This window comes from Phoca vitulina, unplaced genomic scaffold (genome assembly GCF_004348235.1).
Source record: "Phoca vitulina isolate PV1807 unplaced genomic scaffold, GSC_HSeal_1.0 scaffold16, whole genome shotgun sequence".
Lineage (NCBI taxonomy): Eukaryota > Metazoa > Chordata > Mammalia > Carnivora > Phocidae > Phoca > Phoca vitulina.
The window spans coordinates 28,892,752-28,913,825 of NW_022589719.1; the positions used below are offsets into that span (position 1 = coordinate 28,892,752).

Below are 21,074 nucleotides of genomic sequence, written 5' to 3' on the forward strand. Positions count from 1 at the left end.
GGCCGGACGGCAGGGGCAGGAGGTGAGGGAGGCAGGCCCTAGGGGTCTCCCCGCCACACCGCAGAGCCTGGGCGGCCGCCGTCTACACCTCCGGGGCCCACCTCGGATGGGCCCAGGAGGGGAGGGGTTCAGTCTCGGTCCTGGCTCCCGGGCAGGTGGACACCACGGAGCAGCTGAAGAGGATCTCGCGCATGCGGCTGGTGCACTACAGATACAAGCCGGAGTTTGCAGCCACGGCGGGCATCGAGGCCACGGCACCAGAGACCGGTAGGGACCAGCCTGCGCGGACTGGGGCTGGGGTCCGGGAACCCGGCAACCTCGGCCCTCAGTCACCCTGGCCCCTGTCCCAGCCCTCTGGAAACCCCACTCCCAGGCACCCCTCTCCTTGACTCCTGGAACTCCTACCCAGGGAATCCTGCCCTCTAGAAGCCCCACCCCTCAGCCCTTGGAAAATCGGGCCTCCCCGGGTGTCGGCTAGCTACCCCCTTGACACTAGAAGTCCGGGAATCCTGGTCCCGGGATCCTCGGCTCTTTAGGTGAATCCTGCTTTTATCTCTGCCCACTTCCACTGGGATCCTTCCTCCCAGGAATCCACCCTTGCCCCAGGCCAGGGAACCCCATACCTGAGCCCCGGAACTGCAACCTTCTGAACACTTGTCCGTCCGAGCTCCCTGCTCCAGGGTGCCTTGGATCCCAAATCTCTAGCCCCCAGAATTTCGCCCTCCTCAAACCGGGCCTCCTCCTTACATGATGGTGCTGTGGGTGTTCTCCACCCCACTCCCCCGCCCCCCAACTCCCCAGGTGTCATCGCCCAGGAAGTGAAGGAGATCCTGCCTGAGGCCGTGAAGGACACTGGAGACTTGGTCTTTGCCAATGGGAAAACCATAGAGAACTTCTTGGTGGTGAACAAGGTCTGCAGGGTGGGAGGACTTGGGGGGCCCAAGGGCAGGGGGTGGGCCAGCTGGAGGGCGTTCATCTCCCCCTTGGAGACTGGGAGTGCTGAAGTGCAGGGGGTGAGGGCAGCCCAGTCTTCTCTCATGCGTCCAGAGCCCCCTCCCCACCCCCCAGGGAAGGGGGTGAGCATCCAAGGGCCAGCTGGGGACTTGGCGACACTATGGTTGTGTGGTCTACAGCAAGACGAAGCTCACTGGGGGTCATTTTCCTCCCCTTCGAAAGGAGGTTAAAGAGTCACGGCCAAGACCCTCTCAGGTGGCTATGGCAAAGCTTAAACATGGCTTATGGTGAGGGTGAAGTCATAGCTTTTGGCCTGGGCTGAATAGTAAGGAGCCGAAGCGTGCGACCCCACGTTCATGAGATCAGAGGCTGGGCGCCTCCGAGAGACTGTTCCGAAGGGGCAGGAAGGGCCGTTCCGGCTGGACGGGTGGCCCAAGCAATGGTGCAGAGGTGGGGGCAGCTGTTTGGAGGCAGGCACAGGAAGTTGGGGGAGCTAGGGCTGGCCTGGGTAGGGAGGCTTGGAGGGCCTCCACGCGGCCGCTCCCCGGAGCCCAGGGCTCCCCAGGGGCTGACGGCGCCCACCGCCCGCGGCAGGAGCGCATCTTCATGGAGAACGTGGGTGCCGTGAAGGAGCTGTGCAAGCTGACGGACAACCTGGAGACGCGCATTGACGAGCTGGAGCGCTGGAGCCACAAGCTGGCCAAGCTGCGGCGGCTGGACAGCCTGAAGTCCACGGGCAGCTCGGGCGCCTTCAGGTGGGGGCGTGGGCCAGGCGGGGGCTAGACCCCCTTCCCAGGGGCACCTCTGACCCTGGCCCTCTTGCTGCAGCCGTGCAGGGAGCCAGTTCAGCCGGGCGGGCAGTGTCCCCCACAAGAAGAGGCCCCCCAAGGTGGCCAGCAAGGTGAGGGTGGGCACGGATGGGAGATGGGAGGCAGGTAGGGCCGGGCCCTCGCTCTCCAGGCTCTCTGGCTGCGAGGGCTCCTCTTTCCTCCCAGCTCTCTAGCTCTCTGGCCCCGTTTCTCCTTCCTCTCCCTCTGTCCATCCCCTCACCCCCACCGTAGGCGTGAGACCTTAACACCCCCACCTCCAGCAGAGCCCACACCGAGGGACACCGCGGCTCCCTAAGTCTGGGCCTTTTCTGCTTCTTCCCCTTTTCCTGTCGGTCCTCAGTCGTCCTCTGTGGTCCCAGACCAGGCCTGCATCAGCCAGCGCTTCCTGCAGGGAACCATCATTGCCCTGGTGGTGGTCATGGCCTTCAGGTGACTTGTGCCCCGGGCTCCAGGCGTAGCTGGCTGGGGGGAGGTGAGCTGCCCTTGGGCCCGGGCCTGGAGGAAGAGGAAGTTGGGGCTGGGAGATGAGACCTGGCTGAGGTCTCAGGGAAGGAAGCCGGCTGCCTCCTTCTGTCCCATGCCCCGAGGGCGGGGGGAGACCGTGGAGAAGCATCATTCATTCACTAGCCCAGCCCCTGGAGCCGAGGTCCACAGACCCTGCCCTAGAGAGAGGGCGGGGACCGTGGTGGCAGCTCTAACAGTGGCCCTTTTTTGTGGCTCCCAGCGTGGTGTCCATGTCCACACTGTACGTGCTGAGCCTGCGCACCGAGGAGGACCTGGTAGAAACTGATGGGTATGTCGCTGGAGGCCTGGCTGCCGGCCAGGCTGCCAGGACAGGTGGGGCTTTGGTGGGCAGCCCAGGGGCAGCGGAGCTGTGGAAGCTGTTTCCTCTGAAGGGGACGGCGCCTCAGGCTCTCAGCCCGCCCGGGCTTGCAGGGCCGGGTGGGAAGGTCTCCCTGGAGGAGGGGCAGCATTTTCGCGGTCCCTGCTGAAGCCAATGTTTCTACTCAGTGCTCCTTGAGGTAGCTGGGCCTCTGCGAGTCAGGGGGCATCTGAGGGGCCCAGGTTGGAAGGGGGAGTTGGCAGGGAAGGAGGGCCAGGGTGGAACCCCGGGCTCTGTCTGCCCACTGTCACCTCAGCTCCGGGGCTATCTCTGACCGTGTCTTTTCTCTCTCCTCCCCTGCACCTGTCCCCCCCGTCCTTTTCCTCTCTGCCGCCCCTTAGCTCTTATGCCGTGTCCACTTCCTGTCTTCTGGCCCTGCTCCGGCCCCAGCACCCTGGGGGGAGTGAGGCCATGTGCCCATGGTACGTGTCTGGACCAAGCCCCCTCCCTCCTACCTCTGGCTTCTTGCCATCTAGCTCCCTGCCTCTTTTCTGCCATTCCTGTCCACCTCCTCCTGTCCCTTCTGTCTCTCCTGTCCACTTCTCTGGGACTCCCAGCCCTCCCTGCTCAGGCTCTCGCAGTCCCTCTGAGCTCAGCGTGCCCCTCCCCAGCAGGTCCAGCCAGAGCTTCGGGACCACCCAGCTCCGACAGTCCCCCGGGACCACTGGGCTGCCAGGCACACCGCCCTCCTTGCTGCTGGGTGCGTGCTGGGTGGGTCTGGAGGGTGGGGGTGGGGGAAGGGAGCGGTGTTGTGGGTGGGGACTCAGCTGCCCGCCCGTAGCTCATACAGCCTCCGGCTTCCTCAGTTACCACTGGCCCGACCAGCTCGGCCCCAGGTCCGGTCATCCCCACCTTGGACCTGTGCTCTAGCCGCCCTTGCCCAGTCGTCTGCTGCTCCTCGCCCACCCCCAGCCCTATCGCTGCCCCGAGTCTTGGCCCCAGCTTTAACCCTGGCCACGGCCTCAGCCCCAGTCCCAGCCCCTCCACCAACCGCTCAGGTATGGCTATCCCCAGTCCAGGGTTTGGGTTGAGGGGGTTTTATGTGAGTCCCGAGAAAGGCCCCGAAGTCTCATTGGGGGGAGGGTATCCTGGAGCCCAGAATGGGGCTCTGGAGAGATTGGTGGGTCTCCCCGAGGGGACGAAAAGACAGAGGGGGGTCACCCAGAGTCTGCTGAAGTGTTAGAGAAAGCGGGACAGGAGACAGCCAGTTCCCCTGCTCAGCCTATCCCTCATTCTTTCCACAGGCCCCAGCCAGATGGCCCTGCTGCCAGTCACCAACATCAGGGCCAAGTCCTGGAGCCTGTCAGCCAATGGTATTGGCCACTCCAAGCATCCAAAGAGCTCCGAGCCTCTGGCCAGCCCTGCGGTCCCCTTCCCTGGAGGGCAAGGCAAAGCCAAGAACAGCCCCAGCCTTGGTCTCCATGGCCGGACCCGCCGAGGGGCCCCCCAGCCTGGCCTGAGCCCTGTTCAGCCCACTCAGGCCCGGGGCCAGCCAGGTACTTGCCCTACCTGCCCCCTCATCTTCTCAGCTCAGCCAGCGAGGCTCCCTGGCCAGGGCGCCGCTCAGCCCAGGCTCCAGAAGGCCTGGCGCAGGGCTGTCAGTCGGCAGCCGTTCGCTGGGCGTTGCGCAGTCCCAGCCATCAGGCGGGGCCATATGTAGCTCGCCTCATTCAGTGCTCACACATCCCAGCAAGGAAGGGCTCATCCCCGCGGTTCAGATGGGGAAACGGAGCCAGGTCGTGTGGCCGGGCAGCCGCAGAGCTGGAATCCCACCCCACGTCGGCCTGATGGCAGGGCCCCGGAGGTCGCGGAGGAGGCCAGGGGCCTTCTGGGCTTCAGCCGGGTGGCTCTGCTCTAGATACTGGGCCTCCTTATCAGCTTTCATTTGATGGGTTTTGTGGCTTAAAGAAAAAAAAAAAAAAAAGCTTAGGAACGGTGACTCGCTGAGGTTGAGGTTCAGAGTGATGGGGAAACCCCAGAGGCTCCTGCCCTGTGGCCGGCTCTGTGCAGGGTGTGGGGGTGATGAAGACAGGCACGCCCTGACCCCGAAATGCTCAGAGACCTGAGAACACAGTAGTGTAGTAGCGTGACGGGGCTCTGAGGGGACGGGTAGGCAGCCTGGTGACTGGGGAGGGCACTTCGTCCAGGCTGAGGTGGGGAGGTGATCAGGAAGGCCTCCCTAGAGGAGGTGACATTGGAGCTGAGTCTCTGAAGGACCACAGGAGTTTGCCCAGAAGAGAGACGAGAAGGGTACCTTCTATCTTGTCTGTATCTAGGTATCTGTCCGTGACCCCAGGGGCATGCTGGGTCCTGTGGGGGGTCCTCACGTGCCTGGGTTGTGCGTCACAGAGCTGAAAACGTGCCAGGTCGAGCAGATGTTCCGTGGCCCCAGCTTCCCCTTCCTATTTGGGGGGGAGGAGGGGCGGTTCAGGCGCAGCCAGCCCGTAGATGACCAAGAAAGCCTTGTCTCCCCCACCCGCCATGTCACACTTCAGTTCCACCCCCACCCAGCCAGCCAGTCTGTGGTGGGTTTATCCACAGAAGGCCACAGGCCCTCACGAGTGGGGTGCTGGTAGGTGTTTAACAGTTGGCTCTTGGGGAAAAAAGCCCTGATTTGTGGTGACTGCTCCCACTGCGGCTGACTTCAAGCTACCAACTTGATGCCGCTGAACTGAACTGAATGTGGAGGAGATGTGTGCAGTCAGGAAAAAGGACTGTGAGCAGGCTCCTATAAGCCCCTGGCAAAGGATATGGAAGACCCGTCCCTGCTCCTGGTGTTCAGGTTCTGTCAAGGAGCCAGACCTCAGGCTCACGGGAAGCGGCTCTTCGTAGTGCCGCGGGGGAAGAGGGTGGTGTGACCCTGGCCGTTGTGGGGGTCTGGAAAGAATAACCTGAAACTAACTTATACTAAGGTGTGAGTGACTGAATGCGAGCCTAGCAAGGAACAGCTTGGCTGCTTCTTATTGGTATCCTGCCTTGTCACCCTCCTCCCTGCCCCCACAGCCTCTCTCCTTGCAGACCCAGTGCCCTCCCTGACCTCCATCCAGGTGCTGGAGACTTCAATGCCCATCACTTCCCAGTACTGCGCTCCAGGGCATGCCTGCAGGTGGGCTTGGCTCCCTCCCTTCACCCCAAGGACAGAGTCCCTCAGGTGCCATGAGCCCAGGCAGGGCAGATGCCCAGATGCCGTCCCCCTCCACCACCCCCCAGGGTGGGGCAGCCCCTTTCCATGGGCTCCAGTACAGACCTGGGGCTGGGGTGTGCAGGCAAGGGGCCTCAGCAGGGAGCCTTGGTCCAAGGAGCCGTGTTTGCCCCTGCAGGCCTGGAAACTTCACCTACCACATCCCTGTCAGCAGCAGCACCCCGCTGCACCTCAGCCTGACTCTGCAGATGAAGTGAGTGCCGGGGCAGTGGAGACGCGGCAGTCCTCGGCAACTTGGGGAAGGGGTCTGAGGAGGGATGCTCAGTAACGTCATCCCTTGCTCTGTGCTTGACTGGCTGTGTGACCCTGGCGGTCTCGGGGCTTCAGCTCCTTATCTAGAAACGGCTGTTGCTTCATGGGTGTGAAGACCATGTGGGATGGTAGATGGGAAAGGGCTGTCTAGGGCCTGACTAGGAGGCATCATTTCCGGGCTGTGTGAGGATTCGTGGCTTGTTTTCAGCGGGGCAGGGGAGGTGGTGTGGAGGGCTGGCTGGGGGCGGGCTGGGGTTGAGGAACTCGGAACCCCACTTCCCCGCTAACTGGGCCTTCCCCCAGCTCTTCGTCTCCCGTGTCTGTGGTGCTGTGCAGCCTGATGTCAAAGGACGAGCCGTGTGAGGAGGGGGGCTTCCCACAGAGCCTGCACACCTACCAGGACACCCAGGTAGGAGGCGACCGGGAAGCTGGGGGCCAGCCAGGCCCCAGAGCTTCATCTTCCCTGGCACAGCTGGGCCCCCAAACAGGTGAAGAGAAGGAGCTGGGAGTCAGAGTGAAGGCATCTCCACAAGGGACCCTTAAGGCCTGGGCCTCTGGGCTCACTGCGGAACATCTCCCGGCCCTGTCCTTGCTCTGTCCCATCCCCAGCCCTGCCCTGACAAGAGCCCCTGGCAAGAAAACAGTTCCAGCAGGACTAACCTGGAATGAACGCAGTGGTGGGGATGAGGAGGGTATTCTAGAGGTCCTTGGCAGGGAGAGCGAACCTTGTCTGTGCTCAGGGTCAGAACAGCCACCCCAAGAGTCATGTTTAATGAAGACGAAACCTGCAGCATGATTTGGGGTCAGCTGGACAAAGAAAAGAGGACACTGTCCCAGGAGCAGAACAGCACGTGCAGAGGTTTGGAGGCCAGGGAATGTGTGGCCTTCTGGCAGAGCTGGACACGTGGCAAAAGGCTAGGAGTTGGGGAACAGGAAGGAGCCCGGTCCTCAAGCTCAGGCTGGGCGGCGGCATGCTTCAGTCCTCCGGTTTGGAAGATCGCTCAGCCTACCTTGTAGAGGCCTACCTCCTGCTCTCAGAACCAAATGACCATGACCCTTTCCTTGTCCAGCTCCTCACTGGCCACGTGACCCCCATGTGACCCAAGTTGTGACTCTCCACACAAGTGAAGGGAATTTCTTCTCACCAATTCATGTTTATTCAACAAAAATGTATTGGGGTTCCTCTGTCCCAGGCCCTGTGCTGGGCCCATCTGTGGGCAGATGGGGGGGCGGGGGGCGGGCGGGGAGTGGGGGTGGACCCAGGCCTTGCCTTGGAAGAATGCACTCCCTAGCCGGGAAGATGTGCAGAAAGTCACTTGAGTGGGTGAGAGCCTCGAAAGAGGCGCAGGCAGAGGAGAGCGCACCCGCGAGTAGAGGGAGAGCCCAGCCAGCCGCTCTCAGGATGCGGAGCTCAGGCCCGGGGCCACATATGGGGAGGCCACGCCAAAGCCTCAGCTGGGACATGGGCAAGCTGTCTGAAGGCGGGCCTCAGGCTCCCATGCAAGGGAGAGAGCATGACAGCGCGGGGGCCTGTGTGTCAATCCCCGCTCTGCCACACGGTGCCGTGTGATTCAAGCAATAGCTCAGCTTCCTCATCGATAAGCAGCATCACCTTACTGGGTTGGGGTGAGGATGGGGTTCATGAAATACTCTGACGTGCCTGGAGCATAACGGGGAGGGAAGGCAGCAAGGGACAAGGCAGGGACCAGGGAAGGGCAGCTTTGGACTTGCGTGAGCCTGGCTCCGAGTCTGCGTAAAGGGTGCCACCGCTCCCCAAGGCAGAACGTGCTCCCTCCCTTTCTCTTCCCAGCTCTGACTTTAGCCTCCCTAACACTTGCCCTGGAGCCCAGGGCTCCTGGCTGGGATAGGGCCAGGGAGCTGTCTTCACCCCTCCCTCTCCCCTTTCTCCAGGGCACTTCCCACCAGTGGCCAGTAACAATCCTGTCTTTCCGAGAATTCACCTACCACTTCCGGGTGGCCCTGCTGGTGAGTACAGGCACCCCATCTGTCCCCAGAGGCCCGGGCACCTGCATCTCAAGTGTGGGGCTTGGGGAAAGGACGTGGGGGTTCCCAGAGCACATGGCAAGACTTGGGGCGCAATGCCAGGTGATGTGGCGGGGGGGGACTGCTTCCTGCCCTGCACCCCGAGCCACCTCACCTGTTCCTGCTGCCCTCCCCCGCAAGGGTCAGGCCAACTGCAGCGTGGAGGCCCCGGTCCGGCCGGCCACGGACTACTACTTCCATTTCTACCGCCTGTGTGACTGAGCGGCCTTCCCGGAGGCGGCACCACACCCGGGCCGGGGCCCCGCGCCCCTTCCACACTGGACGCCGTGGCGTTACACTGGAGCCCGCCGCCCGCCAGCTCTCTGCCGCTCGCTGGTGCTCCCTCGGAGAGACTGAATCGGGCTTGGCCCTCCCCACGACTGGGAAAACTCGTTGGAGTCCTCACACTGGAGTTGCTGTTCCTGCCGGTCGCCCCTCACACACCACAGGGGGAGCCCAAGAGACCCCCTGGGGCCAGGACTGGACCACGTCGTATCTGTCCAGATATGGTGGTTGGAGGGCTGGCTGCAGGGGCCCTGGAGGCAAGGGTAAGCCTGTGACCGTCCAGAGCCTATCCTCCCACTCTCCCCTTTTGAGACTGCGAGCCACCCCTCTTCTGGAGTGGGGACTTGGCTGGAGCCCTAAAAGACTTGGCTGGATCCATGAGTCAGCGGAGAGCATACAGCCCTCACCCTGGAAGCTGCTCCCTGGGGGGTGGCGAGGTGGTGGACTTTTTGGGGTTTGACTGTTACGCTGGACTTGGGACTTTGAAGCTTTAAGTGTGGCCCAGGAGGTGTCTTCTCCCGGGGAGCACTGGCTCCCAAGAGCTCCCAGGGCAGCTGAAGCCAGCCCTGGAGGGGTTGCAAAGACTGACCATGTGCCTTACGTATACTTAGTGCCTGGCTGAACCAGTGGGGAGGCCGGGGGGCCAGGTCAGCCTTGGGCCCTTGAACCTGGAGTATCCTGGAAGTTCCCCGTGAGCCCCCCCAGCTGGGTGTTGTGGCCCCATGGCCTGGGCTTCTGGGAGCTTCCAGAGCTTGCAGTGGTATCAGTGACCCATCATTCTCTCTGAGCAGAGGAGCAGGAATCCCTGTAAGGCAGCAGGCTGGTCTTGGCTGGTGCATGGAGACAGATAGCTTTTGCTGTTATTAATGAAGTAATTACTAAAATGCACTTAAGCCAGGGCACGAGTGGAAGGATGGAGATGGAAAGGCCAGAGAGGTGCAGAGCCCTGGGGAAACACAAAGACAGGGCCCTCGCTCTGATCCATCCCAGGGAGGCTTGAGACACCCATCTCACTCCCAACCACTAAGACTCTGGCTTCTCCCTCCTCTCTTGTCTGCTGGCGACCTTGTCTCCCTAAATCAAGGGCTCCCATGTCGGGCTCGGCAGCAGATTCCATCTCCGCCCTCTCCTCCCGGACATGGAGCAATGGGCTCGCGTTACCGAAGAAGTCTTAACTCAAGTGCCAATGTTAAAGTAACCGGTCTTGGTGGGAGCCTGGAGTGTTCTGAGGCCACATCCAGGCTCACAGGAGTGTGGAAATCATTTAGCCACGGCTACACGGGTTCAATGAGGGGAACAGGAATTGCCATCCCTGCCCTGTGGTGTTCTGCCACCTCTCTGGGAACCAGGCCTTACCCCTCTCATCCTCAGCTTTGAATGGGAGGCCTTTCTGTGGGGAGCTGCAATCTCGAAGAAGCCTGTGAAGTGCGGGCCCCCTTCTGCCGTGGGTCTCAAAGCACTTATATCCTCAGGGGAGCTGGGGGAGAGGGATACCCTGCCTCCTAGCTCCCTCCCTAGTGTGGCTCCCCTCCCTCATTCTAACATAGGAATTACGTGGCTGCCCACACCACGCAGGGAGCCAGGGAGCCAGGCCTTCCGCAGGACTACTCTGTTCTCTCTCCACTGTCCCCCTCTGCGGGGAGCCCTCCCTAAATGCCTTAAAACTGCTGAGCCCCACCCTTTGCAATAGGATTCTGGGGCTTCCTCAGTGAGGGTGCCTGTCGCTGGACTGTGGCCCCTCAGTCCTTAACTGGAAAGTGACCCTCCATCGCCCCCTGGAGCCCTTCCAGACACAGCGTAGCCCCAATCTGGTTAGCAGCCGGCTGTTTCCACGCCTGAGGAGGGGTCCTCAGTGCAAGGATTGGGGCCAAGCTGGGGCTCCAAGCTGCTTGGGTGGGTGGGTGGGGGTCAACCTTGGACCAAAGTTGCCTTAAGCCCATGAAGGTAAAAGGGCTTCAGGGGAGGGGAGTGGGTCACCTGCTGGAGGCTGACAGCTGCCTGCCTGGCACTGGTAAGTGGGGGTCTTGGCTCCATTCCCTACATGGGGTCCAGCAGCCATCCCTCCCTTCGCCTCTCCCCTTTGGCATTTATTCCTGGAGCCACTGGGCTAATCGCCCCCAAGCTTCAAGCTGTACATAGGGCCTCTCAATGCACAAATCCCTCTGCCCATATTGTACCCCCCCCAAAAGCCTGCATGTGCATAGAGCGCCCCTCCCTCCCAGTTAACTCCCAGTTCCTGTTCCTGAGTGCTGACTCATATTTATCGTGTACCAACTCTGACTCTGGAGTGGGCAGAGGGAAGCAGCCCTGGGCCTGCTTGCTTCCTGTCCCTGTTCTTTCCTTCTGAAGTAAATATACATATATAAATAAATGTAAAAACATGGCTTTGTATCTGACCTTGCCTCCCCATCTCTTCTTGAGACTGTTGTGGTAGAAGATGGAGTTGCCTGTGGGGCTAAGACCAACTGGAGTTCTGGGGTTCCTGAGCCAGATGAATGCCTTGTATCACATTATCCTTCTTAGCTTCATGCTAGGCTTGGGAACAGGACTCAGCAGCCCCCCCCCCTAGCCACATCCCATGGACCTACCGCCGCCCCCCCCCCGCCCTCCCCCCGGGTAAAGGAGCCACCCTAGGATAAACAACCTCTGGGCACAAGCTGAGCTTTGTGAAGGTCCCCAGCACACAGAAGGGTGCCTACATTTAGAGGATGGGATTGGCCCCGGGCAGACTTGATTGGTGCGGGTTCCCAGACAAGTCTGCTCTAAAAACAACAGAAGAGGATAGGCCTGGCCCCTTCCTATCCACAGAGCTTTAAATTCCAAGGACAGACACCCCTCCCATACCCTCCTCACCCCTCACACATAGAGAAAGCAGGGTTTCCCAGCAGGAGGAACCATCTGAAAGGCAGAAGAAAGATGGGAAGGGGTGGGACCGGGGAAGTCACATGGGTCCCGGTGCCACTCCACCACCGCTCCACCCCTGCGGAATGGGTGCCAGACAGACGGTCACACATCTGCCTTTATTGGGAGCAGCAGGTGGGACATTTCCAGCAACAGTAAAAAAATTAATTTACAAAAGCAGGAATTCAGTGAAGCTCCTGGTTGGAACCTGAAAGAGGAGAAGGGGTATCAAAATGAGACCGATGACCCTTCTTTCCACCTCCTTTTCTCACTGGACCCTGTGCTCCTGGGGCAAGGGCTGATGGGCACACTACTCTGAAGCTGAGCCACCAAAGCGTGACCTGTTCAGTGGATTATCTGCAGCAAGGGTTTTGGGTTTTTTTTTTAATCACTTAGTCAAGATTTATTTTACTGACTGAAAACATTCAAACTAACCACAACGGTACTCCTAGATTCTGACCCCCTTCTAATCCATTCCCAAGCAGCCTCGCCAGGTCAATGGTGTATGATGTGTAAGGATGCAAATGTCTAACATGGGAAGACTGTGCGCACAGCCCTATGAAGTGTATCCCAAAGCCCTGGGCCGTGTGCAGAACTTAGAATGACAATGTAGGTCTCAGATCCCCATTTGGGACAGGGAAAGAGGCACACGTGCCTGGTGTCCCTCTCCACTCTGCGGAGTCTGTCACCATTAACCAAAGTCTTGCACAGGCCTGAGGACCCCGCTGATGCGGATGTGGGAAGCTTCTGTAGTGCCCACCTTCTCACAGCTCTTACCCTTGGGAACTCATACGTAGATGCCAACCCAGAGCAGCAGGAAGAGGACTCCAAAGCCCATGAAGAGTGAGGCCACCAAGGAGATGAGGAGCTCTTTGTAGATATCCCGAGTGTACTTGGTAGAGGTAACCTCATAACTGGCAGGGTGATTAAGGAGAAGCAAAGGGATGGACTGTCTAGGACAGGAAGCCTGGCCAGTGCAGCTCTGGGAAAAAGGTACAGGGTGAGCCTTCTAGAAGGCTTGCCTGGCTCAGTGTCGCCAGGAAGAGGGGCCTGAGAGACGACCTGGACTCTTGTTGCTTCATACCAGCCCTCAACCACCCATGGAGAAAATCTGCCCAGAGGGGTTAGGTCACTTACCCCAGGTCACACAGCTAGTGACCAGTGGAACTGGCACTAGCCCTCAGATCTCCTGCCGCCTGAGCATACCCTTTTACCACTTTCCCAACTTCAGATTCCCTATCCCCAACCTCCAGTCCAGCCAGGCCTTCTGTTCACTATCCTGTAAATCTGAAGAGCAAACTGAGCTCCCCTGAACTTGGGAAATAAGGCCAGCACCTGACCTTGGACATCAACAGCTTTTCTTCAATCTCCTTACCCTCCCCCTCCCCCCACACCAGAGCAAAACTGGCAGGGTGCATGTACCCAGCATGGTTTCTCCCTCGGTTTCCCACACTGCTAATTCTGGCCCACTGGCTGCTCAGTAAAAGGATACACGAAGAACCAGGCGGTAAAGAACATGCCAATTGCCAACAGCACCACGGTCAGATGGGGGAAGACAGCAGGGTTCACTGGGCTGGTATATCTGCTCATGGCCTCGAGCTCCTAAGGGAGGGCGTGAGATCAGAGCTATCAAAGAATCCCAGGACTTAAACCTGAGGGGGAGTGTGAGGTCATCAAGGAGCCTCCTCCTCTAGGACTGTTAAAGGTCTGTTTCAGCCTGGGAAATATGGAAGTCCTTCAGAACCAACATCAAGCGATTCCATTTGTAAATGATAACAATGACATCTTAAACTAAGGTGACGCTTTGCTTTTTCAATATGAGACAAGAAGGGCAGCTAAGAGTCAGAGGCTGACACAGAAGGTGATGGATTAGCTATCGATCAGTGGTCCCTAACATTTTTTGAGACCACTGATGACTATGAAAAAAAATGTGATAAAAAGTATGGACCCTGCCCAGGGTAAATCAGAAGCAAGAAAAAGTTTGCCTATAATTTTAGGAGCTTTATGGACCCATGTCTGTAGACACCGAGCTCAGAAGCCTGCTGTAATTCAGAGCCTGGGCCAGGACCCAATCTCAACTTCTACATCTCTATTTTTCACACTACGCTATTATGAAATCTCAGGATCTACTGGCAAAAGACTTCAGTTAATAATCTGGCTCTACTGAATAATATGAATCTCAGTAAAATAGTTATAATAACACCACTCACAGAGTTGATGTATGATTTAAGAAAGATGACGAACGTCAAAGCATCTAGCTCACTTCCTGGCATAGAGTAGTCATTCAAAAGGTGTTTGTTTCCTTCCCAAGCTTACAGGGAAGATTATGAGATAATGCTTGTGAAGGAGGGCTGTAAACGTAAAGTTCTGTACAAATGTTGACTTCCATTGTCACTCACCAGCCACCGCTCCTAAAGTCCAGAACATAACAACTCTAGAGAAATAAATTGACCCCATTGTTCTAAGAGACACTGGAATTCAATTCAGTAAACATTTATGCCCCCTCCCCCCCAAAAAATGATAAAGACAATCGCTGCCCTTTATTGGGCCTCCAATTGCAGGCCCTGTGTTTGGCACTGGGAACACAAAGATGAATAGACATCATCCCAGGGCTAGATGCACGTCAGATGGTGGTCACTAGGAGGCGTGGCAGATAACAAAGAAGACCGTGACATGTGGCAAGAGGTCTGTACAGAGGTTGTGGGAGCTCCCAGGAGACAGCGGCCAAGTGCCTGAGAGAGTTGGACGTGCTTCACCAAGAAGGTTGACAGCTGCCCTGGGCTTTGTAGGATGAGTAGGAGTTCAGCAGGAGGAAGAACTTTCCAAATAGAGGTAACAGCTTAATCACAGGTAACAGGAATAAAAGCTTAAGGTATTAAAAATGCACCTCACACGCCTCACCCCTTAAAAGTCGCGAGATCAAAACCTCAGCCTAAGGAGTCCAGGGCAAGGGGTTTCCCTTCCCGTCCCTCCGCCCAAGCCGGAGGATACAGGAGCCTCCCGCTGTCTGGATCTCGGGCGTCTGAGGCCTTCGCGAGAGAAACGGGGTGTGGAACGGGCCCCAAGGGGTCCTCACAGCCCTGTCCGGAACGCCCCTCAACCCCCTCACCATTTTGCCAGGCACAGGGTCATCCGCCGCTCCGCCACCGGAATAACACGTCGGCAGCAGCAGGAGCCCCGCTCAGCGGAAGAGGAAGTGCGCCCGCGCGAATGGCATTGTGGGATTTGTAGGCCCGTGGGTCAGGGTGTAGCTGGGGCTGGGACCTGTGGGCCCCTGATGTGGAACTGGGGCAAGCGATGGTGAAGGGTAGGGCAGAGCCGCTGAGAGGGTTCGTCCTCCCCGGCGGGACTGTTTGCCACAAGGGGAGCTGGCCGAGGGGGTCGGGCCCTGCACCGCACTTCCCAGGAGGCTGTGCGCGGCGGCGGGTCACGTGACTGGAGCGCGGGCTTTGGAAGGTGGCGGAGCGCGACGGGATCCGCGGCAGAGCTGAGGAGGGTGCGGGGCTGAGCACCGTCCTGGGCAGCACCGGACCGAGCGCTAGCTGTCGAGACCTCGCGCCCCAAAGGCCAGGTGAGACCCCATGGGAAGTGTCTTCGAGGGCGGCGGGGTCCGCCTCGCTCTGGGTGCTGTGGGGGGCCGTCTGCCGCGCGCGGGGCGAAGGCCGGAGCGCGGTCCGCCACCTTCCCGCTATGCGACTTGGACCGGTCGCCTAACCTCCGAGACTCTTGCTTCATTTGGGGGGGGGGGGGGGGGGAGATAGCTTCCACTTAATGGGGCCGTTGTGTATTTTGACCAAGATCCTGGATGAGAAACATTTTGGAGACTTCACTGGTTTAGATCTCTTTCCCGCCTCCCTCTGTTGGGGGCCGTGGGAGGCTAGCCGGCCAGCAGGCACTGACCTCCCCGTAAGCCTTCTAGCAAAGCAGCCAGCCTGAGGCCGGACCCAGAGGGTCGAATGGCTTCTGCGGGAGGAGCGGTTCCGAGCAGGAGAGCTAGAGGATGGCGGGAGGAGGGCACGGCTGAGCAGCAGTGAGAAAGGGCAGGCCTTACCTCAGCCTTGGCGTTGGCCCCCAGACTGTGCAGGTAGGTTGGGAAGCAAAGCATGGAAGATCTTGACGACAGGTTGAGGTGTTTGGAATTAAGTAGAAGGCGGGGGGGGGGGGGGGGATGTAGCAGGGTCACTTATGCTTTAGAAAGAATCCTGTGAAAAGTGGGAGCAACGAAAAGGTCTAGTGTAATATTTCTTGGAGTGTTGGACACATACCACCAGTGGGCACAAGATGACTTTAAATGGCACCCAAAAAATCCTTTTTAATGGTTACACATTTAACACATCAAAATATAACTGATACGGCACAGACATTACTGCTTAAGAGGAGTTGTCTTTTTCAAATTACCTGAGTGGTTTTTTTTTTTAAAGATTTTATTTATTTATTTGAGAGAGAGAATGAGATAGAGAGAGAGCATTAGAGGGGGAGGGTCAGAGGGAGAAGCAGACTCCCCGTTGAGCAGGGAGCCTGATACGGGACTCGATCCTGGGACTCCAGGATCATGACCTGAGCCGAAGGCAGTCCCTTAACCAACTGAGCCACCCAGGCGCCCCGAAATTACCTGAGTTTTTAAAACAATGGTGTCCATTTAAAGAAAATATTAAGTGAATGAAAGTACAGGTTTTAGATGGGAAGTGGCAAAAAATTGTGAGGGTGGTTTGGGTCTAAACAAAGTTCAGGAAACACTGCCCTAGGAAATACTTGTGAAGGGGCCTGAACCACAGAAGTGCAATGTGGGACTGAGCAACTACAGCTTGCCAGGCTTCTAGATCACGACCTAGGGTCAGGTAGGAGCCATGGAGTTCACATTTTCAGACTTAGTGGTGGAGAGAAAATACAAAGAGAAAGACTAAGAATTCCCAGCAACCTCACGGTAGAAGTAGAAACCAGTCTCAGTGCTGAAGGATTACTGAAGGGAGACTCGAGCAGCAGCGTGTGAGAAAGCCACATAACTCCCATTCAGATACGGTTTTTTGCTAGTCCTTCTTCAGGGCTACTGTATCAGTCAGGGTTCTCCGGAGAAGCAGTAAGATACAGGATATGGACATATATAAGGAGATTTATATTAAGGAATTGGCTCAGGTGACTGTAAGAGGTTGGCAAGGTTGAAAATGATCGGGCTGGCCCACAGGCTAGAAACTCATGCAGGAGTTGGTGCTGCAGTCTTCAGGCAGAATTTCTTTGGGAAACCTTACTCAGTTTTTGCTGCCAAGGCCTTAAAACCAATCAGGCCCACCCATATGATGGAGGGGAATCTCCTTTGCTTAAAGTCAACTGATGATAGATGTCACAAAATAACCTTTACAGCAACACTTGGATTAGTGTTAGAGTAAATAACTGGGTGCCTTAGCCTAGCCAAGTTGGCACATGAAACTAACCATCACAGCTGCTAAGAGGTGGGGAGCCAGAGGAACAAGTTGGGGATGTTCAGTGACTGGCGTGAAGGTACACAGGAGGAATGTATGAATTGGCAAGAAGTTAGGTAACTCGTGTTTATTTTGCCACTGTGCACATTCAGCCTTGTATTATGGTTGCTTTTGTACCTGTGTCATCTTTGTTTAGACAGTATTTGCTTGTCCTTCAGGGCTTGGTTCTGTCATTATGATCCCTGGGCTCCTCAGGCCAGGCACTCTCGTCCTCCCACACCAGTTGTAGCCCTTACTGCATGCGAGCCCTATTGCTGCCTTATCCACGAAACCTTAAGTCCCTCGACATCAGCAGGATCTTATTCCTCTGAACACCCAGGTTTTTCCCTGATATTCAGGAAGCCTTGGTATTAATTGAGTGGGCTCCCTTGCTAGACGGTAAGTTTTTTTGCAAATGGTGACCTTGTCTTGTTCATCTTTTCATCTTCTGCGGTCCCAAATTGGCGTCCTTTTTGTTGTGCTCAGTTTGGTCAGTTGAAGGCATGAAGTTGGTGAGATAGCACCAGTTATAACCCTTGATCCTTTGCATCCTTTAAGTTCCTCCTCTTCTTACTTTACTCCTTTCTTTTTTAGCTGTCCCTCCTCTGTGTTGCTATGGGAATTCAAGGCCTGGCCAAACTGATTGCTGATGTGGCCCCTGGTGCCATCCGGGAGAATGACATCAAGAGCTACTTTGGCCGCAAGGTGGCTATTGATGCCTCTATGAGCATTTATCAGTTCCTGATTGCTGTGCGCCAGGGTGGGGATGTGCTGCAGAATGAAGAGGGTGAGACTACCAGCCACCTGATGGGCATGTTCTACCGCACCATCCGCATGATGGAGAACGGCATCAAGCCCGTGTATGTCTTTGACGGCAAGCCGCCACAGCTCAAGTCAGGTGAGCTGGCCAAACGCAGTGAGCGGCGGGCTGAGGCCGAGAAGCAGCTGCAGCAGGCTCAGGCTGCTGGGGTCGAGGAGGAGGTAGAAAAGTTTACTAAGAGGCTGGTAAAGGTCACCAAGCAACACAATGATGAGTGCAAGCATCTACTGAGCCTCATGGGCATCCCATACCTTGATGCGCCCAGTGAGGCCGAGGCCAGCTGTGCTGCCCTCGTGAAGGCTGGCAAAGTCTATGCCGCGGCCACTGAGGACATGGATTGCCTGACCTTTGGCAGCCCCGTGCTAATGCGCCACCTGACTGCCAGCGAGGCCAAGAAGCTGCCCATCCAGGAATTCCACCTGAGCCGGATCCTGCAGGAGCTGGGCCTGAACCAGGAGCAGTTTGTAGATCTGTGCATCCTGCTGGGCAGTGACTACTGTGAGAGCATTCGGGGCATTGGGCCCAAGCGGGCTGTGGACCTCATCCAGAAGCACAAGAGCATTGAGGAGATTGTGCGTCGGCTTGACCCCAACAAGTACCCCGTGCCAGAAAATTGGCTCCACAAGGAGGCCCAGCAGCTCTTCCTGGAGCCCGAGGTGCTTGACCCAGAGTCTGTGGAGCTGAAGTGGAGTGAGCCAAATGAAGAAGAGCTCGTCAAGTTCATGTGTGGTGAAAAGCAGTTCTCTGAGGAGCGAATCCGCAGTGGGGTCAGGCGGCTGAGCAAGAGCCGCCAAGGCAGCACCCAGGGCCGCCTGGATGATTTCTTCAAGGTGACTGGCTCGCTCTCTTCAGCTAAGCGCAAGGAGCCTGGACCCAAGGGATCTGCCAAGAAGAAGGCAAAGACTGGGACAGCAGGGAAGTTCAAAAGGGGAAAATAAATGAGTTTCCCTCATACCTCCTTGACCCCAGAATACCTGCCTTACGGTACCCTCAAGAGCTAGCACTAGAGAAACCTCTGGGGGCGGGGAGGGGATTGCATTGCTTCTCTAGCTCTACCCTTCTCAAGTAGTGCTTTTCCCTTTTGTACTTGATCTTATGGCAGGAATGCCATACAGCTACTTTGTTTTCTCTTTTAGCTCAGGAAAGTATGTCAGGCTCAAAACACCTCTCAGGCAATTTACGGGACACTGAATCTATTTTTAAATGAAAGTGATAGCAACAAGTTTTGAAGAGGGAGTGGGAGATAAATGGTAGAGATAGCAGACTGGACAAAAATGATTTCCTGGCTGGCCAACTGGTGGCTCATGGGAGTGGGTGGTGGAACCAGACTGCACTTCTCTCTGGCTCAGCCTTGACCCGCCCTGTGAGACAGCCATCAGGAAGTCTGAGTCTTAACAGATGGGGAGAGCTGCTGAGAACTAAGACAGGCAGGGAGAGGTGGAGTCCCTGGAGTTGGCAGCAAGGGTCTGATTACTGGTTATGTGTCCTGGGGTGGGCAGAAACTTGAACTTGCTATGTAACTTGAGTCTTCACAGTGGTTATTTAGGGGCATAAGATGGCGAAATTCTAATGTCCTCTCTGAGGCAGTCAACTGAGTTGAGACTTTGGGATAAGATGCTATTTTCATGTGCTGTTTTTGTTTTAAAGATATGAGAAAAGCCAATAAAATTATAAAAGTAACCAGAATGTCACGTTCTCTGAGAACATTTGAAAACATCTCGAGTGTCCCCAGACTTCAGGCAGTGTAATGTTCTTTTCACGCTGAAGAGAACACCCCACAATTGTACCGTTACAGGAGGTTTGAGAGTGGCCACAAGATGGCGCCACACTCCATAGAATGGCTAAAGCCGCTTTGGCAGTACTTAAGCCATTTGGAGGAGGATGCCTAGTTTAACTAGGAAAGAAGTTTTAATAAGTTGAATGGGTTTCTAGTTTCCCACCTGCTGTGTGAGATAAAGGAACTCCTTTGAGAAAGCCTCACAATTTCGATCAACTACTTCATAGCATTCAAGCATTTACCTTACCAGTTTATAAATTGTGAAAAAACTACACTTCAGAAATAACTTTCATGTTCCTTCTGTGACATCAAATTCAGGTTGCCGTTTCCCATAGAGATGGGATGTTTTAAAAGTTTTATAATCCTGATAAAACTTGGTGGGGAGTGTCTAATTTTTTAGCATTCCTGTCGCTGCCATTTGAAGTTAACAGGCACACTTAAGCAATCTGAAATTTAAACTGCCAGTATTCTAACAGATTAAGCGGGTAGACTAAAGACTGGTGGTTTTCAAAATTTCTAATGGAGCAACCTATTTTTCAAGTGAAATCTTATGTGGAACCTCAGGATTTGAGCTTCTCTGGTTGAAGCAGGAGTGGGACATAGTCTCCCCAACAGTGCTCTCATAACTAGGGGACTCCCAAACCACTGGTAGACAGTTTTTTTTTTAAAAGATTTTGACAGAGAAAGAGCAAAAGAGGGAACACAAGCAGGGGGAGTGGGAGAGGGAGAAGCAGGCTTCCCGCGGAGCAGGGAGCCCGATGCGGGGCTCCATCCCAGGACGCTGGAATCATGACCTGAGCTGAAGGCAGATGCTTAACGACTGAGCCACCCAGGCGCCCCTGGTGTAGACAGTTCTATTCTGAGGGCAGGGATCTTGGTTTTGTTCACTGCTGTATCCATCATTGAATGGAACGGGTTTTCTCAGATTGGACTAAGCCACACAACTTTTGGGAGTGCCAAGTAATCTAAGTCTGTGGTAATGATGATGGGGCCCAGAGGCGGAAAGACTTCTTAGGGAGTGATGGTCTCAGTGCTGTAGCTCTAGGTAAGGGCTTGTACCCTGTAGTAGTCAGACATGTAGAGTGGTTTTCCTCTGTTTTTGTTCTTTTAAAAAAAAATTTTTTTTAAGATTTTTTATTTATTCGAGACACAGAGAGAGCGAGCGAGCACAACCAGGGGCAGAGGGAGAGGGAGAAGCAGGCTCCCACTGAGCCAGGAGCCCGATGTGGGGTTCAATCCCAGGACCCTGGGATCATGACCTGAGCCAAAGGCAGACGCTTAACTGACTGAGCCACCCAGGTGCCCCCCCCTTTTTTAAGTTTTTAATTGCCCCTTTTCTTTTTTAAAAGATTTATTTCAGAGTGTGCATGTGCACATGAGCAGGGTTGGGGAGGGGCAGAGGGAGGAGCAGACTGCTCACTGAGCAGGGAGCCTGATGGGGTTGATCGCAGGATTCTGGGATCATGACCTGAGCCAAAGGCAGATGCTTAACCAACTGAATCACCAAGGCGCCCCTCCTCTTGTTTTTTCAAGTTGAGTTGTCTGGTCTTTTCTAGTTTATTAACCACTGCACACTGCAGGGAAAACCAGTTCTGCAAATTTTTACCTAGCATGTTCTAATGTTCTTGCTCAAAGGGAGCTGTTCTAGCAGGATTGAGGTTAAAAGGCATT

General features: G+C 56.2%; 3 protein-coding genes across 6 annotated transcripts in view; 2 read left to right on the forward strand and 1 right to left on the reverse strand.

Moving 5' to 3' along the window:
* Positions 1-11,031, forward strand: part of MYRF (myelin regulatory factor) — a 33,480-nt gene extending 22,449 nt beyond the window's left edge. Inside the window, exons 13-27 of one of the 3 annotated variants that reach the window (XM_032414275.1) lie at positions 156-267; positions 802-911; positions 1,549-1,709; positions 1,783-1,855; positions 2,125-2,213; positions 2,509-2,577; positions 3,009-3,089; positions 3,279-3,367; positions 3,474-3,665; positions 3,912-4,163; positions 5,671-5,773; positions 5,988-6,062; positions 6,425-6,530; positions 8,033-8,107; positions 8,306-11,031. In XM_032414275.1, coding sequence (XP_032270166.1) covers positions 156-267; positions 802-911; positions 1,549-1,709; positions 1,783-1,855; positions 2,125-2,213; positions 2,509-2,577; positions 3,009-3,089; positions 3,279-3,367; positions 3,474-3,665; positions 3,912-4,163; positions 5,671-5,773; positions 5,988-6,062; positions 6,425-6,530; positions 8,033-8,107; positions 8,306-8,386 — 1,668 coding nt within the window. In that variant the 3' untranslated portion in view covers positions 8,387-11,031. The remainder of the gene's footprint in view (positions 1-155; positions 268-801; positions 912-1,548; positions 1,710-1,782; positions 1,856-2,124; positions 2,214-2,508; positions 2,578-3,008; positions 3,090-3,278; positions 3,368-3,473; positions 3,666-3,911; positions 4,164-5,670; positions 5,774-5,987; positions 6,063-6,424; positions 6,531-8,032; positions 8,108-8,305) is intronic. The other 2 variants (XM_032414276.1, XM_032414277.1) reach the window with 2 other exon arrangements.
* A 419-nt stretch (positions 11,032-11,450) lies between these two features.
* On the reverse strand, positions 11,451-14,547 carry TMEM258 (transmembrane protein 258). Its single transcript, XM_032414280.1, has 4 exons — positions 14,460-14,547; positions 12,843-12,952; positions 12,128-12,264; positions 11,451-11,558 (listed from the first exon to the last, which is right to left on the reverse strand). The coding sequence occupies exons 1-3, from the start codon at positions 14,460-14,462 to the stop codon at positions 12,138-12,140; spliced, it is 240 nt and encodes a 79-aa protein (XP_032270171.1). The 5' UTR covers positions 14,463-14,547; the 3' UTR covers positions 11,451-11,558; positions 12,128-12,137.
* FEN1 (flap structure-specific endonuclease 1) lies at positions 12,966-20,077 on the forward strand. Of its 2 annotated transcripts, none has more exons than XM_032414278.1 (2): positions 12,966-14,182; positions 17,401-20,077. In XM_032414278.1, exons 1-2 carry the CDS (start codon positions 14,141-14,143, stop codon positions 18,562-18,564), a joined length of 1,206 nt encoding a protein of 401 aa, XP_032270169.1. In that variant the 5' UTR covers positions 12,966-14,140; the 3' UTR covers positions 18,565-20,077. The 2 variants fall into 2 exon arrangements, with proteins under 2 accessions (XP_032270169.1, XP_032270170.1); XM_032414279.1 differs by lacking the exon at positions 12,966-14,182 and adding an exon at positions 14,832-14,921 and having other exon boundaries at positions 17,401-20,076.
* Positions 20,078-21,074: the final 997 nt, after the last annotated feature.